The sequence below is a fragment of the Nerophis ophidion genome, linkage group LG03, assembly GCF_033978795.1.
Source record: "Nerophis ophidion isolate RoL-2023_Sa linkage group LG03, RoL_Noph_v1.0, whole genome shotgun sequence".
Lineage (NCBI taxonomy): Eukaryota > Metazoa > Chordata > Actinopteri > Syngnathiformes > Syngnathidae > Nerophis > Nerophis ophidion.
In genome coordinates this window covers 68,133,051-68,148,337 of record NC_084613.1, presented here as the reverse complement: position 1 = coordinate 68,148,337, position 15,287 = coordinate 68,133,051, and the positions used below count along the sequence as shown (strand labels likewise).

General features: G+C 41.9%; 2 protein-coding genes across 6 annotated transcripts in view; one reads left to right on the top strand and one right to left on the bottom strand.

Moving 5' to 3' along the window:
- Positions 1-1,760, bottom strand: part of cga (glycoprotein hormones, alpha polypeptide) — a 23,664-nt gene extending 21,904 nt beyond the window's left edge. Inside the window, exon 1 of one of the 2 annotated variants that reach the window (XM_061895911.1) lies at positions 1,629-1,760. The gene's annotated coding sequence lies outside the window, so the exon portion shown is untranslated. The remainder of the gene's footprint in view (positions 1-1,628) is intronic. The other variant, XM_061895912.1, reaches the window with a different exon arrangement.
- LOC133549958 (heterogeneous nuclear ribonucleoprotein Q) lies at positions 1,267-15,287 on the top strand. Of its 4 annotated transcripts, none has more exons than XM_061895907.1 (12): positions 1,267-1,432; positions 5,025-5,184; positions 5,980-6,098; positions 9,381-9,488; positions 9,566-9,679; positions 9,935-10,111; positions 10,320-10,455; positions 11,120-11,325; positions 11,883-12,032; positions 12,128-12,249; positions 12,324-12,646; positions 13,789-15,287. In XM_061895907.1, the coding sequence occupies exons 2-12, from the start codon at positions 5,037-5,039 to the stop codon at positions 13,812-13,814; spliced, it is 1,629 nt and encodes a 542-aa protein (XP_061751891.1). In that variant the 5' UTR covers positions 1,267-1,432; positions 5,025-5,036; the 3' UTR covers positions 13,815-15,287. The 4 variants fall into 4 exon arrangements, with proteins under 4 accessions (XP_061751891.1, XP_061751890.1, XP_061751893.1 ...); XM_061895906.1 differs by having other exon boundaries at positions 13,786-15,287; XM_061895910.1 differs by lacking the exon at positions 1,267-1,432 and adding an exon at positions 1,525-1,646 and having other exon boundaries at positions 13,786-15,287.

Sequence of the window (15,287 nt, the reverse complement as noted above, 5' to 3'; positions counted from 1 at the left end):
GTTCCATAAATATTGATGTTAAAGATTTATTTTTGTGTGAAATGTTTGGAATTAAGTTCATGAATCCAGATGGATCTCTATTACAATCCCCCAAGAGGGCACTTAAAGTTAATGATTACTTCTATGTGTAGCTATCTTTATTTATAATTGAATCACTTGTTTATTTTTCAACAAGTTTTTAGTTATTTTTATATCCATCCATCCATCTTCTTCCGCTTATCTGAGGTAAGGTCGCGCGGGCAGCAGCCTAAGCAGGGAAGCCCAGACTTCCCTCTCCCCAGCCACTTCGTCCAGCTCTTCCCGGGGGATCCCGAGGCGTTCCCAGGCCAGCCGAGAGACATAGTCTTCCCAACGTGTCCTGGGTCTTCCCCGTGGCCTTCTACCGGTTGGACGTGCCCTAAACACCTCCCTAGGGAGGCGTTCGGGTGGCATCCTGATCAGATGCCCGAACCACCTCATCTGGCTCCTCTCGATGTGTGGAGGAGCAGCAATTTTACTTTGAGTTCCTCCGGGATGGCAGCTGAGCTCACCCTATCTCTAAGGGAGAGCCCCGCCACACAGCGGAAGAAACTCATTTCGGCCGCTTGTAAATATGATCTTATCCTTTCGGTCATAACCCAAAGCTCATGACCATAGGTGAGGATGGGAACGTAGATCGGTAAATTGAGAGCTTTGCCTTCCGGCTCAGCTCCTTCTTCACCACAACGGATCGGTACAACGTCCGCATTACTGAAGACGCCGCACCGATCCGCCTGTCGATCTCACGATCCACTCTTCCCCCACTCGTGAACAAGACTCCTATGTACTTGAACTCCTCCACTTTTTATATATTTTTCCTAAATAGTTCCAGAAAGACCACTACATCTGAGCAATATTGTGCACTGTTATACAATTTAATAAATCAGAAACTGATGACATAGTGCTGTATTTTACTTCTTTATCTGTTTTTTTTTTAACCCAAAATGCTTTGTTCTGATTAGGAGGTACTTGAATTAAAACAATTTTCAGGGGGTACATCACTGAAAAAAGGTTGAGAAGCACTGTTGTGGAGTATAATATTTGTATTGCAAGTCAATTAAGAAGCTACGATAACCTTCGCTTCGTTACGTTCCTGAAATGGTGCCCGGCACAAACATGAGCAGAAAAGCACAAGCGGTATAGTAACAGTTGTAACCTTGATGTGCAGCCATAGTGAATGATGCTCTCTGCTGTTCAAACGCTTACAAGGCACAAGAGCCCGTGCGCAGCGGCGCGGGAAACCCCGTCGACGAGACAAAACTCGAGGCGTGAACGTGGCAGCCATTTTACATCATCAAGAGTGAATGACTGAGGCCGGACCCGTGCCGGGAGTTTTCCACTTTTTCTGTCTTTTAAACATAACCCCTACCTTTCAAACCACCCTCCACCACACACGGCGGCGATCCAGCGGCAGGTAAGACGATCGCTAGCGTTCACCGGCGTGGTTAACGCCCCGTTTTGCGTTGCGAAAAGTCCCGAGTCGCTCCTTGTGCTGTTTGAAACAATGTGGCGGCTGGGAACCACTTCTCCCGACCGGCTTTTTTGGAAATGGACTCTTCCCATGTGGCGACACGGTGGTAGAACACGCACCGAGCGGGCGAAATGCTTACCGTCCCCTGCCTCGAACGGTACGAGCTTTGTATCTTTCGTTGCAACGCGGTGTGTGCCGACCATTGTGGTTTCTAACAATGGCCTCGCTGAAATCCCCTTCCAGTTAGCATGCTAGCTCGAGCTAGCCTCTTTTGACAGATCATGGAACTGACAACGCTCATTGTCATCACATGCGATCTGCAGCTGGCTGACTATAGTTTCTTTGTTTGTTCGTAATGTGCCACAACCTGTTCAAGTGGTAGTTTTTTTTTAGAAAGGTGTAGCATTCACAGCGCCATGTTACTGTTTAATCAATCCACGGCTAGTTTAAATAGCATTAGCTCTGCTAGCTTGGCCAACGTGCGCGAAAGCATTCTCCGAGCCCAGCAATCCTAAACGCTAATTTGAACCGATCCAAGATCATAATACGAATCTGGTCGTTCCGGCATTCGATGCACACTTTGGAATCGCAGCTTATTATAGATGGTGCAGAGATGTGGCGATTATCATCGAAAGCACGTGTTTGACAATGTGCAGCAGTGGTTCTCAAATGGGGGTTCGCGTACCCCTGGCGGTACTTGAAAGTATGCCAAGGAGTACGTGATATTTTTAAAATAACATTCTAAAAATAGCAACAATTACAAAATCCTTCATAAATATATATTGAAATCTACTTCAACAAAATATGAATGTAAGTTCATAAACTGTGGAAATAAATGCAACAATGCGATATTCAGTGTTGACAGCTAGATTTTTTTGTGGACATGTTCCATAAAATTGATGTTAAAGATTTATTTTTTTATGAAGAAATGTTTAGAATTAAGTTCATGAATCCAGATGGATCTCTATTACAATCCCCAAAGAGGGCACTTAAAGTTGATGATTACTTATATGTGGTTCATAAACCATGTAAAGAAATGCAACAATGCAATATTCAGTGTTGATGTTGTAAGCACAATACCAATGGCGCGCAATTTGCAAAATGCGCAACCGCATTTTGCAAATTTAATGTCAAATCAAATGTTTATTGGATTCATCACTATACAGCTTACATCCACGACTAAACTACTGACTTAACTGCTACCAAGTGTGGATTCAGGCAGGGTGGCCTATTTCAAGTTCCAGGTAACCCTACATGATTATATTTTATAAATAGTAAATCAAGTTGTGGTTGTAGTTTAGTTAGTAGTTCTGTCGTGGATGTACACTGTATAGTGATGAATCCAATAAACATTTGATTTGATTTGACATTAAATTTGCAAAATGCAGTTGCGCATTTTGCAAATTGCGCCCATTGGTATTGTGCTTACAACATTGACAGCTAGATTTTTTTTGTGGACATGTGCCATAAATATTGATGTTATATATTTCTTTTTTCGTGAAGAAATGTTTAAAATTACCGTATTTCCTTAAATTGCCGCCGAGGAGCTAATTAATTTAAAACCTCTTTTCACTCCTGCGCTTACCAAAGGCATGTGGTAAAAGTAAGCATGCGCTAACTAATTTAAAACCTATTCTCACTCCGGCACTTACCAAAGGTATGCAGTAAAAAAAATGCTTGGACCTCAAATCCTGCTGATTACTTCTTAATCTTCTTCCCTTTACTCAGTGGCCTAGTGGTTAGAGTGTCCGCCTTGAGATTCCGTAGGTTGTGAGTTCAAACCCCGGCCGAGTTATACCAAAGACTATAACAATGGGACCCATTGCCTCCTTGCTTGGCCCTCTGCATCAAGGGTTGGAATTGGGGGTTGAATCACCATAAATGATTGCCGGGCACGGCACCGCTGCTGCCCACTGCTCCTCTCACTTCCCAGGGGGTGATCAAGGGCATGTGTCAAATGCAGAGGACAAATTTCACCACACCTAGTGTGTATGTGTGTGTGTGTGTGGCAATCATTGAAACTTTAACTTTAAGCGATTTTAAATTATCGGTATTGAAATCAGCCTCCTCCATTTTGAAAATGATGACAGGGTAAGTGTCACTCGTGACGTCAGGAGTTTGACCAGGCGGTAATACTAAGCGTGCGCTAGTTATTTTGGGAAGCGAGATTGACCCGGCAGTAAATCAAGGCAGGCGCATACTATATGCCCTGTGGCAATTCAAGGAAGTACGGTAAATTCATTAATCCAGATGGATCTCTATTACAATCCCCAAAGAGGGCACTTAAAGTTGATGATTACTTCTATGTGTAGAAATCTTTATTTATAATTGAATCACTTGTTTATTTTTCAACAAGTTTTTAGTTATTTTTATATTTTTTTCTAAATAGTTCTAGAAAGACCACTAAAAATGAGCAATATTTTGCACTGTTATTCAATTTAATAAATCAAAAACTGATGACATAGTGCTGTATTTTACTACCTTTAACCTTTTTTCAACCAAAAATGCTTTGCTCTGATTAGGGGGTACTTGAATTTAAAAAAAATGTTCACAGGGGGTACATCACTGAAAAAAGGTTGAGAAACACTGAAGGAATACTTTGAATATTACAATAAGCAACAGCACGCTACAAATTAGAAGTACTGTTCATGTCAGGAAATTATATGTTTCTAGTTTGCCGACACCATTGCAGGTTCCTGCAACGTGACCAGATTTTCTGGCCTACCCAAGCATAAACCAAAACAGGCTAAAATGTGTATTATCTGAAAATAGCCCAAGTACTGTAGTAGGTTTGGCAGGGCAGAGTTTCCCTGACCGATTTCAGCTCAATATACATATTGCATGCTGCATGTAAACTAATAATAATGCAATGATATACAACATACAAGAATTAAAAAAAAAAAAAGTACATGGAAAATATGAACTCTTCATGACCAAGACCCATTTCAGGACCGCTTCCTAAGTTTAGGAACGTCTGTCACAGGGGTCCAGCTAAAGTGACGTGAAGTCAAACAATAAAAAGGGTGCATTCTTTGCATACAAGCGCCAGCAACCGGAAACCGGCGCACACTGTGTTGGGACATGTGTATAGGCTATCTAGTCTCTGCTGAAGTCAGCAGTGTGAGTCTATGTAATTTAAAGGCCAAAGCAGACTTGGTTGCTGCACTACTAGCCAAATTAGTATTAACACGTGAAATTGGCCAAGCACAGTCACAGCGAAACTGCCACAACGACAAACGCTGCAGCCTTTTTACAGGATGTCATGTTATTGATCTGCGTGGCGAATCAGACATGCAAATTGTCTGCTTTGCAACCAATATTTGAGAGTGCTACACCAGCTTGTATGTTCAGGTTGCTTCAGCATCCTTCTGTTTAATTAGGAAGATCTTAAAGCTATTGCTCAATATGCACAAGGGTAAAATAATTCAACATGTGAAATGATCTGCCTGTTAAGTTTGAGAATTTCCACTATCCTAAACACATCCCAGACTATGCCATTAAAGCAGGATTAATTTGGGTCATTGCATTTGCACAGATTTCTGGAGACATGGCCACAGAACATATTAATGGAAATGGTCCAGAAGAACCAATGGACATCTCTGCTGCAGTTACCCATTCTGAGCACTTCCAGACTTTATTAGATGCTGGTTTACCACAGAAAGTTGCTGAAAAACTAGATGAAATTTACATAGCAGGTAAGGAACATTTGCATATACTAATATGCAACTCTTGTTGTTGATTGATCTCTTGCATGACTGTCACTTCGTCACCATTTTGAGTGGGGGATTTGGGATCCCGAAGCAACTTTTTGTGGTTCCTACCAAAATGGGTACTGCAGTGCTATGTAATATCAAATTACACATGACAGCAGTGTAAATGTTTGCAGCATGTGCATTCCCTATGTGGTTGCTTGACCCTTGTAATATGAGGGCAACAATGTTGTTTTACATAACATTGCTACAAATTCTCTCCTTTTGGTTCTGCAGAGTAGTTGTTTTAATACAAATAATGCAATTTTAGTTCGAGAAAGGGCCAAAAAGATGCTTTGGTTAAATCTTTGCCACTGGTCTGGTCACCCACATCCAAATAAGTACCATTCTGGCCTTTTTAGCCAGATGGATCAAGGGCAGAAACAATGGCAGCAGCTGCCCAGTGTTTGGCTGTCTGGGACAGGTGATGGCCCCTCGGCTGAGCAATACACACACACACCAGCTCATGAGGAACTCCAAGTTAACTTGAGAATATAGAGGAGCACCGGCATATTAAGTTACACTGTCACATCTGCTGTGATTAGTTCTGCAATATAGTGCTGGTAGAAACGTGCACAACACTGACTGCTCCTTTGTTAGACCGGGCATCACTAAATAATATGGAATACCTATTCAAAGAACTGATTTGCAATATTTGATTTTAATGCTGCTATTTAATGTCAGAGAAGTTTGGTATTGAGTTCCTCCCTCTCTACATGTGCTTTTTTCTCTCTGCTCCAGGATTGGTGTCACACAGTGACTTAGATGATCGAGCAATTGAGGCTCTGAAAGAATTCAACGAGGAAGGTGCTCTCCAAGTCCTGTTGCAATTCAAGGACAGCGATCTCTCACATGTTCAGGTGTGGTAGCAGCATCCATTCATTTCTTCACATTTGGGACGGGCATAGCATTTCTAATATTTTCATTGGAATTTGATGTAAATTTCAGCGCACTACTTTTCTGCTACCTGCAGAGGTGCTGTTGATACAGTCCAAGCCATGGGTCGGAAACCTTTTTGGCTGAGAGAGCCATGAAAGCCAAATACTTTAACAGTAGAAGACCCAGGAGTTTTGCTCTACCTATAAAACCCAGAGGGCAGCCGATCGACTGGAAGGCACCCTGTGAACCTTCCTTTTGTTATGTAAACAGGGCAATCACTGGGGGACCACATGAGGGGGCATGCTGAGCCACTTCACTCAAAACACCTTGACATAAAATGGGGGGAGGGGGAGAATCAGATAGGAGCTGCTAACTGACTGTCTGTCTGTCTTTCACCAGTTTCCCAAGGTGGCAGCCTGGGCAGAACATATGAGCTAGTGGGAAAAAATAATTAAATATGATCTACAACCTTCATGACATCACACATTTACGCAGAACATATGAGCTGAATCAAAATGTAATATATATGTAGAATGATGAGAAGTTATCAGGACCCTACAACACTGGGCTTCCAACATCCCTACCAGACACATAGGAAAAGTAAAAGAACAGAACCACAATAAAAAAACACTTAAAATCTATGGTAGCCCCGCCAGTCATTTACAGAATTGCCACCGTGAAGCCCACTGAGTTGATATCTGTACAAGATAGTGATTTATTTTATGAACATTTTTTTCAAACTGAGATACATCCATCCATCCATCCATTTTCTACCTCTTATTCCCTTTTGGGGTCGCGGGGGGCGCTGGCGCCTATCTCAGCTGCAATCGGGCGGAAGGCGGGGTACACCCTGGACAAGTCGCCATCTCATCGCAGGGCCAACACAGATAGGGACGGCGTGGCGCAGTGGAAGAGTGGCCGTGCGCAACCCGAGGGTCACTGGTTCAAATCCCACCTAGAACCAACCTCGTCACGTCCGTTGTGTCCTGAGCAAGACACTTCACCCTTGCTCCTGATGGGTGCTGGTTGGTGCCTTGCATGGCAGCTCCCTCCATCAGTGTGTGAATGTGTGTGTGAGTGGGTAAATGTGGAAGTAGTGTCAAAGCGCTTTGAGTACCTTGAAGGTAGAAAAGCGCTATACAAGTACAACCCATTTATCATTTATCATAGACAGACAACATTCATACTCACATTCAAACACTAGGGCCAGTTTAGTGTTGCCAATCAACCTATCCCCAGGTGCATGTCTTTGGAAGTGGGAGGAAGCCGGAGTACCCAGAGGGAACCCACGCATTCACGGGGAGAACATGCAAACTCCACACAGGAAGATCCCGAGCCTGGATTTGATCCCAGGACTGCAGGAACTTCGTATTGTGAGGCAGACGCACTAACCCCTCTGCCACCGTGAAGCCCACTGAGATGCACCAGAAACATATTTGATTTGTTTTATTTTAGAATTTGTATATTGTAATGGCGACAATAAATTGACCCTGGTGTGTGAGTGTGAATGTTGTCTATCTGCGACTTGTCCAGTGTGTACCCCGCCTTCCGCCCGATTGTAGCTGAGATAGGCGCCAGCGCCCCCCGCAACCCCAAAAGAGAATAAGCGGTAGAAAATGGATGGATATATTGTTTTTGCCTGTTTTGCTCTTTCCCTCTATTTTCTCTTTTCCTGTCTCTCCCGGTCTCAACTCATAGATATCCAGACTGATTGTTGCTGTTTGCCCATACTGTAATGTGATGTTATGTCATAGATATATTATACATCGGATTTCAAAATACCAGTTATGGATTTGAGGTGTGCCAGGTTCTGCTCAACTCCTCTGGTCGCCTTTACGCAGAAGACAAAAGACATTCACACCTCAATTCTCAGATGTGCTCAGAGGGCGCACCCAAGGGGCAATGCCATGCTAATGACCAATGTGGCCATAATGGCTCATGTGACTGCAACCTGATTGCCTCGTTTTCATAACAAAGGGAGGGCCTTCCATTCGATTGGCTGACCTGTGGGTTTTATAGGTAGAAAACCCAAATGGTGCTCTCTGGGTCTTCTAGTGTCAAAATGTATTTCCGTTAGAGGAATATCATATTTTTTAGCACTGAATACAACTAAATGCATGCATTTTTTTAAGTAAGACCAACATTTTTAGAGTATAATAAGTCTCTAATTATTTTTAATATTATATTTTCTTGAACAGGTGCGGTAGAAAACGGATGTATGTATTAAAATGCATGAGAATGTTTTAAATTTTGAACGTTATTTTCAACATCGTGATTACCAGCGGATAGGCGCCAGCGCCCCCCGTGACCCCGAAAGGGAATAAGCGGTAGGAAATGAATGGATTATTCATTACTTATCCTGTTAAGCAATGTTAGCTAAGATGTATCTGAAAGCCAGATGCAGTCATCAAAAGAGAGACATTCGGCTGTAGAGCCATAGGTTCCCTACCCCTGGCCTAAGCAGAGTCACGTATAGAGAGTATGGCCAGCTCGGTTTTATTGTTTATTTCAATATGGCACATTGTTGTCACGTGAGGGGATTTTGACTAATCAGAGAGAGTATGAGCACAGGATCTCCTAATTGATTGGTCAAAAGCTCCTCATGTGACTACACGGCACCATTTTTCGGACAACTTTGAAACCGAGTTGGCCATACTCTCTCCATACACGGATCTGAGTCCAAGTTAGATAGCAGAAAGCTTCCAATATCAGGAGCCTGAGTTACGTCCACATGTACATTGTCTTTGGCAGGGCTGTTAAGCTAAAGTACCAATGATTGTCACACACACACTAGGTGACGCGAAATTTTTCCTCTGCATTTGACCCATCCCCTTGCTCACCCCCTGGGAGGTGAGGGGAGCAGTGGGCAGCAGCGGTGCCGCGCCCGGGAATCATTTGTGGGGATTTAACCCCCAATTCCAACCCTTGATGCTGAGTGCCAAGCAGGGAGGTAATGGGTCCCATTTTTATAGTCTTTGGTATGACTAGTTTTGAACTCGCAACCTACCGATCTCAGGGCGGACACTCTAACCATTAGGCCACAGAGTAAGTTTCCCTCCAGGAATCATTATTGTGCACAGGACATCAGCAATGAAACAAATAGTTTATTGTCCCCATAACTGATTAAAAAAATTTGGTCAAATGCCCATCTCTACTTCATGCCACATGGACATGTAAAACTGTGATAAGTACTAATGCCATACTAGTCCTTGGTTCTATCCACTGAATTTATATTTTACTTTTCCCCCCTCTATGCATTTCAGAACAAAAGTGCCTTTCTTTGTGGCGTGATGAAGACATACAGACAAAGAGAGAAACAAGGGACCAAAGTGGCAGACACTAACAAAGGACCAGATGAGGCCAAAATCAAAGTGAGAACATATTAAAAGTTTGGTAAAGTGTGAATGTTTTAGAGTAAAAAAAACATTGATCAATCTCCTCTTATTAGGCACTGCTGGAGAGGACTGGCTACACGTTGGATGTAACTACAGGCCAGAGGAAGTATGGCGGTCCTCCACCGGAGTCAGCTCACTCGGGAGCGCAGCCGACTGTCGGGACAGAGGTACGAAAACAAACAAAGTACACTTTATGGATGGAGGGTTCATAATTTGGAATTTGATTGTTGGTTTAAGGTCTTAATGTGTGACATATGTGTTGGGTGTCCAAATTATTACATGTTATCATCCTTAGTAACCTTGGTTACAATGTTTTACCGCTAAGAAGTAACTGGATACCTTATAGATAAGATCTTCCGTGACTTGTTAAAGCATTAAAAAAGGACACTCATGTGATTTTTTTTTTTTTCTTCTACTGGCAGATATTTGTTGGCAAAATCCCAAGAGACCTCTTTGAGGATGAGTTGGTTCCTCTGTTTGAGAAAGCTGGGCCCATTTGGGACTTGCGCCTAATGATGGATCCCCTCAGTGGCCTTAACAGAGGCTATGCTTTCGTCACTTTCTGCACTAAAGAGGCGGCACAACAGGCTGTCAAATTGGTATGTTTTACTCTCCTGCACTTTAAAACAAAAAGGGGGGGTATGATACAATTATGAAACCAACAAAGTCATCCATTTAAACTTAATTATACATGTTGAATAATCCCCATTAAACTGGCAGTGTCTGTTTATAGAAATATCAATCAAAACAAATACCACATAATGATGTTTTTTTTGTCTTACAACTTGTTCCTCCTCTGCTTTGCAGTGCAACAACAATGAAATTCGACCTGGCAAACAAATTGGCGTGTGCATCTCAGTGGCCAATAACAGGCTGTTTGTTGGCTCCATTCCCAAGAGTAAAACAAAAGAGCAGATTGTTGAGGAATTTGCAAAAGTCACAGGTGAGTTTGCACTTTTTTTCCTGCTTCCTTCTTGACATGTAATGACTATTACCACACTTGAGTGATATTGACTTTATTGGGCGAACCTGCATATTGTAAAGAAATCATTGAGTAGGTTCAATGAAAAATTCAAACTTTACAAAAGCAATGCAGAGCAGTAGCACTGCAAATTAGTAAGACTTGCTCAGCAGCGCCTGTACTAGGTGTAGTGAAGTGAATTATATTTATATAGCGCTTTTCTCTTGTGACTCAAAGCGCTTTACATAGTGAAACCCAATATCTAAGTTACATTTAAACCAGTGTGGGTGGCACTGGGAGCACGTGGGTAAAGTGTCTTGCCCAAGGACACAACGGCAGTGACTAGGATGGCGGAAGCGGGAATCGAACCTGCAACCCTCAAGTTGCTGGCACGGCCACTCTACCAACCGAGCCATACCGCCCCACAATTGGTGTAGCCAATTCTTGTATTCTTTTTTTAGCTATAATTTTCAGTATTGATACAATTTCCTGGTGCGCAACTTGAAGATATTTGTCTGAAAGTGTGTATTTTACCTAAATTCTGTTCTGTTCCTCCTGGCATCTCAAGGGAGGCCCCACCCCGCTATTTGAGAACCGCCGTTAGGGAAACTCTGACACCCCCTTCATCCCTGTTTCTGATTCACAGAGGGTTTAAATGATGTCATATTATACCACCAACCCGACGACAAGAAGAAGAATCGTGGCTTTTGCTTCCTGGAGTATGAAGACCACAAGACTGCGGCCCAGGCTCGCCGACGTTTGATGAGTGGCAAAGTGAAAGTGTGGGGCAATGTGGTCACTGTAGAATGGGCTGATCCCATCGAGGACCCTGACCCAGAGGTTATGGCCAAGGTAACGCTAAGTGTCATCTCTCATATAGCAAGATAGAAAAACCTTTCTGGTACGTACTAGAGGTGGGAATCTTTGATCACCTCACGATTCGAGTGCGATTCAGGAGCTGCGATTCCATTAAAAAGCGATTATTGATTCATCCTAAATTTATGTATATTGATGCAGTTTTACATTTCTTTTCATTTCACTAAATAAGCGTTTAACACTTGCAACTTTTACATGCAGTGCATTTGTAATAAAAATGTTACATTCATTCCCATTACATTTAATTAATTAATAGAAATGTGTGCAAAACTGGAATATAAGTGTCCTATAATAAAGGAGCTGGTCAGACCTCTCGGTGAGGAGGTTCACTGCGGTCAGGCAAATTTTAGAACTGTTTGTATTACTTTATTTACAATAAATAAATCAAAGACGTTTACTAATGATTTTATAATTGTCGATCTCCGAGTTGTGATGCATCTAAAAATGTATTCTTTCCCCCACCTCTAGTACATACTGGCACAATTTTGGAGATTAGGCAACAGCTCAATCTCAACTTTGTGTCTGTTCTGTAGGTCAAAGTACTGTTTGTGAGGAACCTAGCGAGTTCTGTTACAGAAGAGATTCTTGAAAAAGCTTTCAGTCAGTTTGGCAAGTTGGAGCGTGTGAAAAAATTGAAAGACTATGCTTTCATCCACTTTGAAGAAAGAGATGGCGCTGTTAAGGTACTGAAATACAAATGCTTACCCAGTATATGCAAGATAATGGATGTGCTCTCGCTGGGAACTATTTTCTAATGTCGTCTTGGACAACTTCACAGGCTCTGGCTGATCTCAATGGAAAAGACCTGGAAGGAGAACATATTGAGATAGTCTTTGCCAAGCCTCCTGACCAGAAGAGGAAAGAGCGCAAAGCTCAGAGACAAGCAGCCAAAACTCAAATGTAAGATGAATCAAATCATATTTTGCTTTTAAAAAGCATAGACTCCCTACTTTATGATGGATTTCCTCTCCTAGGTATGATGAATACTATTACTATGCGCCTCCGCACATGCCGCCACCCACAAGAGGTCGTGGACGAGGTGGGCGCGGTGGATACTCTTACCCTCCCGACTACTACAGCTTCGAAGACTATTACGATTACTATGGCTACGACTACCACAACTACCGGGGCGGCTATGATGATCCGTTCTATAGCTACGATGAATTCCAGAGCTCTGGGAGAGTCCGAGGAGCGAGAGGTGGTCTCCGCGGTATCAGTCAGACCAGGGGCCGCGGAAGCATCACACCTAGAGGGAGAGTGGGCTTCTCACAGCGAGGCGGGCCCGGAACAAGCAGAGGTAGATGACATGTTAAGTGAGTGATATAGCGGCTAATAGAAAGTTAGTCATTGGCGTCAGATAGCTGTTTTTTTTTTTTTTAAACTTAAGTTAAAGGTTACAGTAGATCCCCGCTTATTTGTGGTACAGCATGTTTGTACTTTCTTTGCTTTGAATTTTAAATTACATTTTAATATTAAGTAACTTTTTAATAGAACGTGGGTTGATGGAAATACCAGCAGTGAGCTTTCACTCGACAAGACTTGATGTTACTGCATGTTTGTATACTGTTATGCGTTTAATGACGGTCAAGAGAAGGGGCGCCCTTGCCTGTAGGTTTTTATTGGCCCGCGACATATTTTAAAGACGAAAACAGCCCCGATTAAAACCTTACACAAAAACAGGAAAAAAAACTTAAAAAGGAATATTATTACCCCCAAAATGGGACTGTGCGTCTTACTGTAATGGGTGTTTGAGTGTGATAATTTCTTGTTAGAAATTAATACTTTAATACTAAACACCCCAAAAGATTTTAGTTGGTTGAATAATATTAGTAAAGACAAATTACAAGACAAAGTACCGGTACCTAAAAATCTCAAAAGGGTCACATTGTTAGATATTACACGAATTTGCTTTGTTACCTACACAGCAACAACACAAATAGCTTAAGACGTGAATGGTTTGTTCAGATAGTTTAGCATATAATGATTGATTTACATTGTATTGTTTTAGTATCTTTAATGTACAAAATGCATCAACACGACCCCACATCCTTTAAATTTTCTGTAAGTGCCCCTTGCTCGAAAAAGTTTGGACTCCACCTGTGTTAGAGGCATATTATAGGGTTTAATGTCTTACATAAGCATTTTAAGGGCTTTTTATGGGCATGTCAATTATTTGCTGGTTTTTGTCAGTCGCTGAGTGTCTTGGAATGTAACCCCCTGCAAATAGTGGGGATCTACTGTATAAATTTGGTTTATGAAGTAGTCTGCTCAGGCCATATGACGTGCGAGCACTCTTAAGTAGATAAAGCAGCAGGCCAAGGGTATTTTGGTGAACTTTCAGTTAAAAACAAGATGGATTCTTCTGGCCGGACTGCTAGAGGCTATGTGCTACATGGTTTATTAAGCAAAACGTTTCTTTCCCTCTGATTGGTCCAGCAGGGAAGCGGGGCCGAGGGCGGTCCTGACCAGTCAAATCAACGGATACTGACTTGATGTGTGGGGTTACACCGTGAGCTGCAAAGGATTTTGAAACAAAAAAAAAAGAGCGTGACAAAAAAAAGGTCCATGATATTCCAGCCTTACAGAAGAAACATCTCCCCGCTTTCCCATGTTTTTTTTTTTCTTTAAACAAAACTGCCACCTTAAAAAGATGATCGCACGAATTCCTATATTCGCCTAAGCCTCTATCGCCCCCATGCCCCTTTAGCTGTCCCTGACAACAAGGTGTCAATTTATTGCCCTAACAATCTCCCCTATTCCCTGTCCCCGAACATGCCATTTTTAAATAATTATTGAAGAATTTGCACTTTTTAAGTTTCTTAGGTTTGAAGTGGCTCGAAGGAGCTTGATGCTATTGTATATTTTTGTGCTAATCGCAATTTTTATTGTTGGAATATCCATGTTAAATCTTTTTGATGTGGATGTTTGAAAGAGAACATTTGCAGGTTTTTATTTCGGGTGTACCCACCTGGCATGGATAAGTCAGGCATTCCAGGAAAGTGGTTCTTTTCAGAACTTGTCTTTAAAGGGTTGGTTGACTACCTCAGTACAGAGGACTAAACTACCCGGCCTGTACTGTAAATAGGGAAACTATATTGATGAAAGCAGGGCTTGTTCTTATATAAAATATGCACAAGAGCGGCGGCGCACAAACAATGTACTTAATGTAATATAGTCATTTTCGCTGCAGCTCTGACACTGCAAACAGTCAAACTGGGCATGCAAAACAATCTCATAAGATGAGTCCGAACAAGCCTTGCTTTTATCCTATTTTGAACTGAATTAGCTGCCTTGCTTCTTCAGAGTATGTAGTTACTGTTTGTATAGTTTTTTTTGTCTTCGGATAAAATGTTACTTTTGTAAAGGCTTCAATGTCACGGGCATCAGAATGCCTTTGATTTTAACGGATAACAAAATAAAAGCCCTGCAGTGTCCCTTTGTGCCACTGTAATCCAGTGGGTTTGTTTGTTTTTTTTGAATATTGAAACATCTTCAGACATCCTAATAATCATTTAACATCATAGTCAATCCATCATTGTGTAAGATCATGTTCTTGTGGACTGGTCCCTCTTCCATCTCCCAAACCAGCGACTATACTGTTAAGTTATTCTCGACCACCAGTTAGGCACTATGTCTGAAGTTCTGGTTTTGGTGTTGGGACCGTTGTCATCACGACATGGCATAAGGGATGCTGCAGTGAATGAAATCTATTTCCAGGTATAGCTCCAAGGAAACTGCTGTTCAATTCCAGTTTTCTATACAGTTAACTCCCTCAATAAAATACATTACCACCTTTTGAAAAAAAAAAAAAAAGATGTTAGCAGTTTTAAACTATTGTTGGTGGCCAACAACGTTTTTTGCATTCCTGCAAATAAATTGTTTTATACTGTACAATGGAGGTGAGTAACTTATTTTTGTAATAAAGTTTTTGATTTCTA